Source organism: Bidens hawaiensis, unplaced genomic scaffold, assembly GCF_021521415.1.
Source record: "Bidens hawaiensis isolate Kalapana, Puna unplaced genomic scaffold, B.hawaiensis_p1.1 tig00019187_1, whole genome shotgun sequence".
Classification (NCBI taxonomy): Eukaryota; Viridiplantae; Streptophyta; class Magnoliopsida; order Asterales; family Asteraceae; genus Bidens; species Bidens hawaiensis.
The window spans coordinates 82,781-96,008 of NW_027492906.1; the positions used below are offsets into that span (position 1 = coordinate 82,781).

At 42.7% G+C, this 13,228-nt stretch overlaps 2 protein-coding genes across 2 annotated transcripts; both read left to right on the forward strand.

Annotated features, from left to right (window-relative positions):
* The first annotated feature begins 1,561 nt into the window (after positions 1-1,561).
* Positions 1,562-2,128, forward strand: LOC143557785 (uncharacterized). Its single transcript, XM_077046779.1, has one exon. The coding sequence runs from the start codon at positions 1,562-1,564 to the stop codon at positions 2,126-2,128; it is 567 nt and encodes a 188-aa protein (XP_076902894.1).
* A 9,622-nt stretch (positions 2,129-11,750) lies between these two features.
* On the forward strand, positions 11,751-12,544 carry LOC143557786 (uncharacterized). Its single transcript, XM_077046780.1, has 2 exons — positions 11,751-12,281; positions 12,332-12,544. The coding sequence occupies exons 1-2, from the start codon at positions 11,751-11,753 to the stop codon at positions 12,542-12,544; spliced, it is 744 nt and encodes a 247-aa protein (XP_076902895.1).
* The last annotated feature ends 684 nt before the right edge of the window (positions 12,545-13,228 follow it).

The window sequence follows — 13,228 nt, forward strand, 5'->3', positions numbered from 1 at the left end:
TTACGAGGGTGGGCAAAGACCCACCGTCCAGCCCATATATGTAGTGTATTTATTATACTGATTTTCTGGTTAAAGCCCAAATGCCCACCCTCCTTTAAACTCAAGTGCCCACCCTCCAAACCCAAGAGCAAGCCCAAACCTGTTAAATACATTTTTGATTTTAAACATGGACCTGAACATGAAACGTCGTAGACTACGCAGCTGCAGCTCTCCTCCTCAAAGAACCCTACAGCAACACTCAAACACCTCCTGATCCAGGCTCAACTCTAGATACTTGCTCCATTGCCATTTGCCGTTTCCGCTCGCTGCCGCGCCTCACTCTATTTTATTTACTCGGTAAGTCCGTATCACTGTATGGAAGATGGAAGTTATGGATGATTGAACTAACATGTCTGATGTATATCTTTTGTTGAATATTGAAGTAATTAATTTTATTTTGTTAAGTAATTTAATGTCTAACTGATTTTACTTGGTAAGTCGGTGACTCGGTGTGGAACAGTGGAAGACGGAAGTGCTTATCTTTTGATGTCTTATCTTTTTTTTCTTTTGTCAATTTCTCGTATTGTGTGTTTTCTAATCTTGTCAATTGTTAAAGTTTTTTTATTGATTGTTGGTTTACAATTTTTTATAGGCCTTGTAAGTTGTAGCAAACATGTCTAACTTTTTCTTGTTTACATAATTTTGTGTAGATCCTTTTTAGCTTATTTGGTGAATTGGTGATTTGCTCGTTTACTAAACCGGTGATGTCTTCACAAGTAAAACAAAAACAAGGTGCTCATTTTTTACCCTCTTATATAATTGTGATGATTGTTTTATTGTTTTTTTTTTGTGGTCGTGTAAATTGATTATTTGGTTTTCATTTAGGAACTCTTAACAATTTCTTAAAAAGAAAGGTTCCATCATCAAGTGAAATTCCATCTAGTAGTAGGATGGTCCGATTCCTATCTCTACTCCGACTATGCCTAAGTTAGTTGATTTGGATGATCTTCCGTGGGATCCCCCTGATAGGATAAAAATTTCTAATTATCATCCAAATTAAAGAGATGTGATAAGGAGAAAATATTGGTTAAAAGGACCGTGCCGACCACACGATCATGAGTTTCCAAAAACAATGTACGGGGATAAATACCGCAGTTTCCATCCTTCTTGGTTTGATTCATATCGCAGATGGTTAGATTATAGTGTAAAAGCAGACAAAGTATTTTGTTTATGTTGTTATTTATGTAGAGACGCTGTCGGGATTGGAAACTCTAATGAAGGGGGGCATAATGCATATATTACAACGGGCTATAAGAATTGGAAAGAGCCAAAATTTGATAAACACGTTGGTGATGTTAATAGTTTTCATAATAAAGCCCTACAAAGATGTGAAGATCTAGTAAACCAAGCTCAGTCTATTAATGTTGCTGCCAATAAAAAAGATGATATTGTGAGGAAAGCAAATCGAGTTCGATTGACTGCTACGATTGATGCATGTAGGTTCTGTTTGAAATGCGCATGACCATTTCGAGGTCACGATGAGAGTGAAACTTCTAGTTTTAAAGGATTTTTTTTGGAATTAATGGATTTGATTTTAAGTCAAAATGTTGAACTACAAAAGTTACCAAAAGCATTAGGAAATAAAAAATATTTATGTCCAAGTACTCAAAAGGATGTTGCTCATTGTTTTGAAGAAGTGCTTAAACATATCTTTGATGAAATCGGTGATGATGTGTTCGCGTTATTAGTTGATGAGTCTAGTGATGTATCCGGGAAAGAACAAATGGCAATTGTTTTGAGGTATGTTGATGCACATGGACTTATTAAAGAGAGGTTTGTGGGACTTGTACATGTGATGGAAACATCTTCTTCAGTTTTGAAGTCATCTATTGACACTTTTTTTGCAAAACATAACTTGAGTTCGAGTCGGTTAAGAGGTCAAGGTTATGATGGAGCAAGCAACATGCGGGGTGAATTTAATGGGTTGAAGGCAAAGTTTTTAGAAGAAAACAAATCATCTTATTATGTGCATTGTTTTCCTCACCAGCTTCAGTTGGTGGTTGTGGCGGTTGTAAAAAAACATTTGGGTGTTGGGCGTTTTTTTGATAAGATAGCCACTTTGTTGAATGTGGTTTGTGCTTCTTTGTGACACCCGGTAAATTTCTCAATCCTATAAACTAAGTAATCAACCTAATAATTAGGTGGTTGTAAATATTAAGCGCGCTATGTTAGAATCAGCGCGGGCACGTTATGTGCGCCCTGCGCGAGCGCGCCATATTAGTCAGCGCGGGCATGTTATGTGCGCCCTGCGCGAGCGCGCTATGTTAGAATCGGCGCGGGTATTTGTTATGAGCACCCTGCGCGAGCGCACCATGTTAAGAACCTGCGTGGGCATATGTTATATGCGCCATGCGCGAGCGTATTGGTTTTATGTTTCTATAACTTAATGTTGTCTAATGGGTTGACCGTCTCGCATGATGCTAAGGCGGGTGCATCCCAAATCGTTTATGCGCGTGCGGAAGGGGAACTAACCTTCCCGCATGGCGGGAACATGGAGAACTAGTTTGTCTGAAGCTCCAAGATGGAATTGACTTCAACATGACTGATCACTATGTTGAAATACCAAGACCACCTGGAGAATCTACAAATGAAACTCAATGTCCCTGACTGCGAGAAGGTCACGCACCTACCCGCAGCAAAGAAATGTCCTTCACGCAGAAAGCTATGCGCACAAAGTAATACGCGCAGAACACTTAGTCTATTCTCCAGTTGTAAGGAGATTACTCCCGCCCAAAAAGAAACGGTAGCGTGTTTCAGAGATTTTCCACTTTTTACTGTACACTGACAAAGTACCTGAAAAAGCACACTGTAACATGAAAAGTCAACTGTCAGCCACCCTACTCCCACCAACCACAGACCTGCATGTCCTGTCCAAATCAAATCAAAATCTTTTATCCACTACTCCACTCTTAAATAAATAATAATAATTTCCATACTTTATCATCATTACACCTAGATATGAAGAGATTACAATCCCCTAAAGCAAGGGATTGTGTTCCCTTGAGTTTGCCTATAAATATGTAACCTAAATTATCACCCAAAACACACTTCAAACTTCTCTCTTAAGAACTGCAACTTGCACTAATCATCTCCCAAGCATCCGTTGTTTTCGTTTCCGATCCTGTTACCAGGTAAGCCTAGAATATAACCTTGAGATCTGCTTTCCAACCCTTATATTCTCCTAATTCTTGATCTTAATATATATACTTCTTGTTATTTAATCGCATTCTAGACCTTCAATTCCGAGGCCAACACCAAGAAAACCCGAATCTCGATTAATCCCTTAACAAGAACCACAGGTGAGTCTCACAGCCCCTATTCTCGCTGTTTTCACTGTTTTTAAACTGTTTTCGGGGCGAGGGACACGTACTTAAATAATGTTTTATCATGGTATACTTACAAGCTATGCAAGCGATTATGTGTTTAAATTATATTTCATGATGAGCAATGCGAACGGTTATCTAAGGTTTTCGATGTATGTGCGCTAGAACTCGAGTAAGTGATCACTTTACCATTGGAACTCTAAGGGTAGGGACTGCTGGTTTGATCCACCCACTCGTAGGGGTCGCACCTCTTTGCATGGACGAGTGCCTAGTATGGTCATGGGGCAGTACTATGGGTTTGAGCCCGCTCGTAGGGGTCGCGCCTCTTTGCATGGACGAGCGCCTTGTTTTCCGGCACAACGTCCGCGCGTAACCCGCGGGACGGAATTATTGATTAGCTCGTAGGGGCAGCGCCTCTTTGCATAGACGAGCACGGTTTTTTTTCAGAAATGTCCACGCGTAAACCGCGGGACGGCATTATATTATTTAGCTCGTAGTGGCAGCGCCACTTTGCATGGACGAGCACACTTCCAGTAATGATCGCGCGTAGCCGCTGAACGACTTTTATCAGAAATATGTGTCAGATCTATGTTTTCATACGGATTCCCGAGTATATGTTTAGACATGAAATCAGAAATGTGTTTCAATATGATTTTATCAAGACTATGATGCAATGCGATTAATATAGTTACTAAAACTTGTGAACTCACTCAGTTTATACTGATTCAAATGTTTTTACGTGTCTTTCAGGAGATAACTAGGTAGCGCATGGAGTCACACTTAGAGCACCTCACGCTGAACATCTAAAACTAGCTTTTTGGAAGATTTTAGTTCTATCCCTTCGATGCGCGTGGTTGTTCCCGCCGCGCAAGGGGATAGGGCGTGGAAATCTTCAACAGTTTTATACTTTGATGTTTTTATGTAATTTTTAAACAATGTAATGTATTTGTATTAAACATTTCATGCGCAATGAAAATCTTACTATAAATGTTTGCAATGGCCCGTGCTTAATTATCAATCCCCACTCGCGCGCGCCCGGCTGTTTCCGCCACTCAGGGCCGGGTGTGACAGATTGGTATCAGAGCACTGGTTATAGCGAACTAGGAAAAGAAGTTTTAACCTAGACTATAACCGTTGGGGGAAATCGCATGAAATATTTTCAAAAGAAACTATACACACACTTAGGAACACGGGTCACACAGTGTCTAGTAAATAATGATAATATTATGTGCTCGGAATACGTGCGCTAAGGTTGATATGTTTTCACTCTTTTAAAGCGAGAATGCCTCCAACTAAAGCCAAGGGAATTACCATGACACCCGAGGAACTCGCGGAAATAATCGCGCAAGCAATCGCAACACATGAGGCCAGCAAGGCCGAATCAAGTCAGGGTCGTCAGAATGAGACCCCAGAACCCGAATCAGGAGCCTTGGACAAAGGATGCTCCTACAAGACATTCATGGCCTGTAAGCCTTGGCCATTCAAGGGTATCGAAGGGGCCATTGGGCTCTACAACTGGATTGACAAGATGGAGACAGTTCTCTCCATTAGCGGATGTAGTGAGAACCAGAAGGTCCTTTACGCGACCTGCATGTTCCAAGAAGCAGCTTCGTCTTGGTGGAAGCTTCAAGTGAAAACCTTGGGGCGAGAAGTTGCTCTTCACAAGACCTGGGAGGAACTGCAGGAAATGTTGATGAGAAAGTTCTGCTCTCGCGCAGAAATTCAGAACCTACAACAGGAATTCTGGAACCACACAATGGTAGGAACGGATATCGACGCCTACAACAACCGGTTCAACGAGCTTTGCCAGTTGGTGCCAGACATGGCAAACACGGAGGAAAAGAAGATCGAGAGGTATATCTTTGGGTTACCTCCTGTTGTTAGGGTTCCGCTCAACGCCGCAGCGCCTCCAACCTTTGATGAGGCGGTAGCGCGGGCCATCACCCTTACAAGGGATACGGTCCGTGCGGGTATGTTAACTACGCGCGGAATCGAGCAGCGAACCTCTGATCCCAAGAGGAAGTGGAACTCTCACCACCGAGGGTCCGACTCCAAGCAACCACCGTTCAAGAAGCAGGAGAGCGTAAGGGCTTACGCGATCCAAGCCGCGGAGCCATCAAGGAAAGGATACAGCGGGCCTCGCCCATGGTGCAACAAATGCAAGTATCACCACGAGGGTGAATGCGCAAGAATCGAATGTGCCAAATGTGGCAGACCAGGGCACAAGACGATGAATTGCCGTGTCAGAGAAGCTGGAGCGAGCGACAACTGCTACGCATGCGGGAAGCCAGGGCATTTTAGTCGGGATTGCCCGCAAAAGGGAAACCAAGCTCGCGGGAGAGCTTTTGTGATCGGCGCAGGCGAAGCTAAAGAAGAGCCGAATGTGGTAACCGGTACGTTTTTGCTTAACGGACATTTTGCATCTGTCTTATTTGATACTGGCGCTGACCTAAGTTTTATATCCGCTGAGTTTAAAGACTCCCTAGGCCTAGCAACCAGTAGGCTAGACACACCTTATACTATAGAACTAGCCAATGGTAGGCAGTTATGCGCAAACGAAAGAACTGAACAATGTGTAATAGTCATGGGAGGTCACGGGTTCAATATTAACTTGTTGCCAATAGACTTGGGAAGTTTTGATATTGTGATAGGTATGGATTGGTTAGTCGAGAACCACGCGGAAGTTATTTGCCATGAGAAGCAGGTTCGGGTCCCACTGTTGAACGGAGAAACCTTGGTGATTCAAGGGGAAAGAAGGGGAGTTGCGACGAAACTAATTTCGTGCCTAAAAGCGCGCAAGTGCCTAAGGAAAGGGTGCTACGCCTTCCTGGCGCATGTAGTAGAGAAGAAAGGAGATGAGCGAAGAATTGAAAACTTACCAGTAGTGCGCGAATTTCCAGAAGTTTTTCCTGAAGATTTGCCCGGATTACCGCCGCCGCGACAAGTCGAGTTTCGTATTGATTTGGTCCCAGGATCTGCGCCAGTAGCTCGAGCGCCTTATCGACTAGCTCCATCTGAGATGCAAGAGCTATCCAATCAGTTACAGGAACTATTGGATAAGGGTTTCATACGCCCAAGCTTTTCACCTTGGGGAGCTCCAGTACTGTTTGTTAAGAAGAAGGATGGTTCGTTCAGAATGTGTATTGACTACAGGGAGCTGAATAAGCTGACAGTCAAAAATCGGTACCCCTTACCGAGGATTGACGACTTATTTGACCAGTTGCAAGGATCCAGTTACTATTCGAAGATAGATCTACGGTCCGGATACCACCAACTTAGGGTCCATGAGGAAGATGTGCCGAAAACAGCCTTCCGAACTAGATACGGCCATTATGAGTTCTTAGTGATGCCTTTCGGGCTAACTAATGCGCCGGCTGTATTCATGGATCTGATGAACCGCGTGTGCAAACCATACTTGGACAAGTTTGTGATTGTATTTATAGATGATATTCTGATTTATTCTCGGACCAAGGCCGAGCATCAGCAACACCTGAGATTGATTTTGGAATTGTTGAGGAAAGAAAAGTTGTATGCGAAGTTTTCCAAGTGCGAGTTTTGGCTTAGAGAAGTTCACTTTCTCGGTCACGTTGTAAACGAGAAAGGAATACACGTTGATCCTTCCAAAGTCAAGGCCATCGAAAACTGGGAAGCGCCAAAAACCCCAACTGAGGTGAGGCAATTCCTAGGACTAGCTGGCTACTATCGACGCTTCATTGAGAACTTCTCCAAGATAGCTCTACCTCTGACCGCGCTAACTCAGAAAGACAAGAAGTTTGTTTGGGGCGAAAATCAGGAAGCATCGTTTCAAATGTTGAAACAGAAGTTATGTAGTGCGCCAATTTTGTCTCTGCCCGAGGGGACGGACGACATCGTCGTTTACTGCGACGCTTCACATCAGGGACTCGGATGTGTCCTTATGCAGCGAGACAAAGTCATAGCGTATGCCTCGCGCCAACTCAAGACCAATGAAAAGAACTACACAACGCATGATCTGGAACTTGGAGCGGTTGTCTTCGCGCTAAAGATTTGGCGCCATTACCTCTATGGTACAAAGTGTATAATCTTTACGGATCACAAGAGCCTTCAACATATATTTGATCAAAAGGATTTAAACATGAGGCAACGAAGATGGGTTGAATTGTTGAACGATTATGATTGTGAAATAAAGTATCACCCTGGAAAGGCGAATGTGGTGGCAGACGCGCTAAGCAGGAATGAGCGAATAAAAACACTACGAGTCAAGGCTCTAAGGCTGACCATTCGCGCAGATCTCTTTACCAGCATCCGAGACGCTCAGCAAGAAGCTTTGAAACCAGAGTTTGCTAAAAACGAATCCCTTGGGGGTATGATTAAGAATTTGGAACTTAAGAACGGCAATCTATATTTCGCTAACCGCATATGGGTCCCTCTCAAGGGAGGATTGCGTGAGCGAGTATTAAACGAGGCTCACAAGACGCGGTATTCCGTACATCCTGGCGCAGACAAGATGTACCAAGATGTTAAAGCGCTGTATTGGTGGCCCAATCTTAAAGGCGCCATCGCGACGTATGTCAGTAAGTGCCTGACGTGTTCAAAAGTAAAGGCTGAATATCAGAAGCCGTCGGGGTTACTTCAGCAGCCAGAAATTCCCATGTGGAAGTGGGAACAAATCTCTATGGACTTCATCACCAAACTGCCAAGGACACCTGGGGGTTATGACACGATCTGGGTTATTGTAGATCGGCTAACTAAGTCAGCGCACTTCCTGCCGATCAAGGAAACCGATAAGATGGAAAAGTTAGCCCGACTGTATATTCGAGAAGTAGTTTCAAAACATGGAGTCCCGGTGTCCATCATTTCTGATAGAGATAGTCGGTTCACATCAAGGTTTTGGAGATCGTTACAAGGGGCTTTAGGTACTCGTCTTGACATGAGTACGGCATATCATCCCCAAACGGATGGGCAAAGCGAGCGAACAATCCAGACATTGGAAGATATGCTGCGCGCGTGCGCAATCGATTTCGGTGGTAGCTGGGATACTCATCTCCCATTGGTTGAATTTTCTTACAACAACAGTTATCACACAAGCATCAAGGCTGCGCCGTTCGAAGCTTTGTATGGGCGCAAGTGTAGATCCCCACTGTGCTGGGCTGAAGTGGGTGACAAGCAAATGACTGGTCCAGAATTGATCCAAGAAACAACAGACAAGATTTTTCAGATAAGGGATCGCCTTAAGACAGCGCGCGATAGACAGAAGAGCTACGCAGATGTGCGAAGGAAACCATTGGAATTTCAAGTAGGGGATAAAGTACTTTTGAAAGTCTCTCCATGGAAAGGAGTCCCCCGTTTCGGCAAGCGAGGAAAGTTGAATCCGCGCTACATCGGACCATTTGAGATCCTGGAAAGGATCGGTCCGGTTGCTTATAAACTCCGTTTACCCCGCCGAACTCAGTGGAGTTCATGATACGTTTCATGTGTCCAACCTCAAAAAGTGTTTATCTGATGAAACGTTGATTTTACCGTTGGAAGAGATTCACATCGACAAACAACTGCACTTCGTAGAAGAGCCTATAGCCGTAACCGATTGGAAAGAACAAAAGTTGCGCAGAAGTCGAATCAAGTTAGTAAAGGTTTAATGGAACTCAAGGCGTGGGCCTGAATTCACTTGGGAAAGAGAAGATCAAATGCGCCAGAAATACCCACACCTCTTTCAGAACATGGCTTCTGCCAGCAACGTCTCCTAAATTTCGGGACGAAATTCGCTTAACAGGGGGAGAATGTGACACCCGGTAAATTTCTCAATCCTATAAACTAAGTAATCAACCTAATAATTAGGTGGTTGTAAATATTAAGCGCGCTATGTTAGAATCAGCGCGGGCACGTTATGTGCGCCCTGCGCGAGCGCGCCATATTAGTCAGCGCGGGCATGTTATGTGCGCCCTGCGCGAGCGCGCTATGTTAGAATCGGCGCGGGTATTTGTTATGAGCACCCTGCGCGAGCGCACCATGTTAAGAACCTGCGTGGGCATATGTTATATGCGCCATGCGCGAGCGTATTGGTTTTATGTTTCTATAACTTAATGTTGTCTAATGGGTTGACCGTCTCGCATGATGCTAAGGCGGGTGCATCCCAAATCGTTTATGCGCGTGCGGAAGGGGAACTAACCTTCCCGCATGGCGGGAACATGGAGAACTAGTTTGTCTGAAGCTCCAAGATGGAATTGACTTCAACATGACTGATCACTATGTTGAAATACCAAGACCACCTGGAGAATCTACAAATGAAACTCAATGTCCCTGACTGCGAGAAGGTCACGCACCTACCCGCAGCAAAGAAATGTCCTTCACGCAGAAAGCTATGCGCACAAAGTAATACGCGCAGAACACTTAGTCTATTCTCCAGTTGTAAGGAGATTACTCCCGCCCAAAAAGAAACGGTAGCGTGTTTAAGAGATTTTCCACTTTTTACTGTACACTGACAAAGTACCTGAAAAAGCACACTGTAACATGAAAAGTCAACTGTCAGCCACCCTACTCCCACCAACCACAGACCTGCATGTCCTGTCCAAATCAAATCAAAATCTTTTATCCACTACTCCACTCTTAAATAAATAATAATAATTTCCATACTTTATCATCATTACACCTAGATATGAAGAGATTACAATCCCCTAAAGCAAGGGATTGTGTTCCCTTGAGTTTGCCTATAAATATGTAACCTAAATTATCACCCAAAACACACTTCAAACTTCTCTCTTAAGAACTGCAACTTGCACTAATCATCTCCCAAGCATCCGTTGTTTTCGTTTCCGATCCTGTTACCAGGTAAGCCTAGAATATAACCTTGAGATCTGCTTTCCAACCCTTATATTCTCCTAATTCTTGATCTTAATATATATACTTCTTGTTATTTAATCGCATTCTAGACCTTCAATTCCGAGGCCAACACCAAGAAAACCCGAATCTCGATTAATCCCTTAACAAGAACCACAGGTGAGTCTCACAGCCCCTATTCTCGCTGTTTTCACTGTTTTTAAACTGTTTTCGGGGCGAGGGACACGTACTTAAATAATGTTTTATCATGGTATACTTACAAGCTATGCAAGCGATTATGTGTTTAAATTATATTTCATGATGAGCAATGCGAACGGTTATCTAAGGTTTTCGATGTATGTGCGCTAGAACTCGAGTAAGTGATCACTTTACCATTGGAACTCTAAGGGTAGGGACTGCTGGTTTGATCCACCCACTCGTAGGGGTCGCACCTCTTTGCATGGACGAGTGCCTAGTATGGTCATGGGGCAGTACTATGGGTTTGAGCCCGCTCGTAGGGGTCGCGCCTCTTTGCATGGACGAGCGCCTTGTTTTCCGGCACAACGTCCGCGCGTAACCCGCGGGACGGAATTATTGATTAGCTCGTAGGGGCAGCGCCTCTTTGCATAGACGAGCACGGTTTTTTTTCAGAAATGTCCACGCGTAAACCGCGGGACGGCATTATATTATTTAGCTCGTAGTGGCAGCGCCACTTTGCATGGACGAGCACACTTCCAGTAATGATCGCGCGTAGCCGCTGAACGACTTTTATCAGAAATATGTGTCAGATCTATGTTTTCATACGGATTCCCGAGTATATGTTTAGACATGAAATCAGAAATGTGTTTCAATATGATTTTATCAAGACTATGATGCAATGCGATTAATATAGTTACTAAAACTTGTGAACTCACTCAGTTTATACTGATTCAAATGTTTTTACGTGTCTTTCAGGAGATAACTAGGTAGCGCATGGAGTCACACTTAGAGCACCTCACGCTGAACATCTAAAACTAGCTTTTTGGAAGATTTTAGTTCTATCCCTTCGATGCGCGTGGTTGTTCCCGCCGCGCAAGGGGATAGGGCGTGGAAATCTTCAACAGTTTTATACTTTGATGTTTTTATGTAATTTTTAAACAATGTAATGTATTTGTATTAAATATTTCATGCGCAATGAAAATCTTACTATAAATGTTTGCAATGGCCCGTGCTTAATTATCAATCCCCACTCGCGCGCGCCCGGCTGTTTCCGCCACTCAGGGCCGGGTGTGACATTCTTGTAAGAGAAATGACATTCTTCGAGAAACGGAGAGAGAAAGGGTAGCAAAGGAGATTAATTGTGGGTTAATTATAACCGGAAGTGGGTTAAATCAAGAGCTTTCTCTTATACGGCCGGGAGATACACGGTGGAATTCTCACTACAAAACACTTATGCGCTTAATTGATATGTTTCCATCCATTGTTAATGTGCTTGAACATATTGTAAAGGAATGCCCTAATGTTCTTCGCAAACGTCATGCGGATGGCATTTTAGAATACTTTGAAACATTTGAATCTTTGTTTTATCTACATTTGATGTTTCACATTTTAGGGATAATGGATACTTTATCAAGAGGACTTCAAAAGAAAGATCAAGAGATGCTAGAAGCGGTTTCAATGGTGGAATCAACCAAAGCGGTCTTGCAAAATTTTATAGAAAGTGGATTCGATAAAGTTTTAGCAAAGGTATCTAATTTTTGTGGTAAGCGTAATATTCAAATGTTGGACATGGAGAAATATTATGGTTCCTTCAAGATCTCGGAACCAAAGGAACAAATCACCAATCAACATTATTTCAAGGTTGATTGCTTTAACTCTATTATGGATAAGTTGCTTCAGGAATTTGGTGATCGTTTTAATGAAGTTAACATGGAATTGCTTAAAAATATGGCGGCTTTGAGTCCGCGCGACTCTTTTGCTCAGTTCAACACATCAAAGTTACTTCGGTTGAGTGAGTTCTATCTATATGATTTTGATGATAGGGAAAAGATTAAGCTTGAGCATCAAGTATCCTTATATCATCATAGTGTTCTAAAAGACACAAAGTTTGCTAACATGAAAAGTATCGCCGACCTTTCTAAAATGATGGTAAAGACAAAGAAACATCTATCTTATCATTGGTTTATCGACTATTAAAGCAAGCATTAGTTTTGCCTGTTGCAACTGCATCTGTGGAGAGATCTTTTTCGGTGATGAAACGAATAAAGTCAAGTTTGCGCAATCGTATTAGTGATGATTTCTTGAACGCTTGTGTCATTTGTGCTGTGGAAGTAGATGAACTTGTCAATGTAACTAATGAAGATGTAATGGAGCATTTCCAAAAGATGAAAACACGCAGAGGACAATTATAATCGACGTACTTTGAATTTTATTTTGAATATGTAATGAATGGTTTTTTTAACATAGTTTTTTGTTGATCTATTTTATGGCGGTTCGTATTGTGCCCACCGTATAAAAAATTTCTGGATCCGCCTCTGTCTATAAGTATATCCTGGCTAAAATCAGCCACAAAGTCGGCAAGCGCCTGAGATTTGATGTTTGTCCTTGGTTCATACACAATATCGTATGCACTAAGTTTTATAGCCCACTTTGCCATCCTACCTGACATTTCTGGTTTTCTCAAAACAGCTTTAATAGGATAGTTAGTTTTTACATGAATAGCATGAGTTTCAAAGTAATGTCTTAATTTAGTAGAAGTCATTATAAGTGCTAAAATTAATTTTTCAAGATAAGAATACCTGGATTCAGCATCTAGTAAACTTTTACTTACATAATATATTGGATGCTGTTGACCTTCATGATCTTTGACGAGGACAGCACTGATTGCTTTCCCCGAAACAGCTAAGTACAAAGATAATGGTTCACCATCAACTGGCTTCATCAGGAGTGGTGCTGAGGATAAGTATTCCTTCAAGGTTACCAACGCCTTTTCTTGCTTCTCTCTCCATTCGAATTTTTGATTCTTCCCCAGGATATCATAGAAGTCTTTACACTTCTTTGAAGATCTTGAAATGAATCTGTTGAGGGCTGCTATT

Coding starts and splice junctions, on each gene's coding strand:
- LOC143557786 (XM_077046780.1), top strand. CDS start 11,751: ATGGATACTTTATCAAGAGGACTTCAAAAGAAAGATCAAGAGATGCTA. Junction 12,282..12,331: donor CCGACCTTTCTAAAATGATG/GTAAAGACAAAG, acceptor CGACTATTAAAG/CAAGCATTAGTTTTGCCTGT.
- LOC143557785 (XM_077046779.1), top strand. CDS start 1,562: ATGGATTTGATTTTAAGTCAAAATGTTGAACTACAAAAGTTACCAAAA.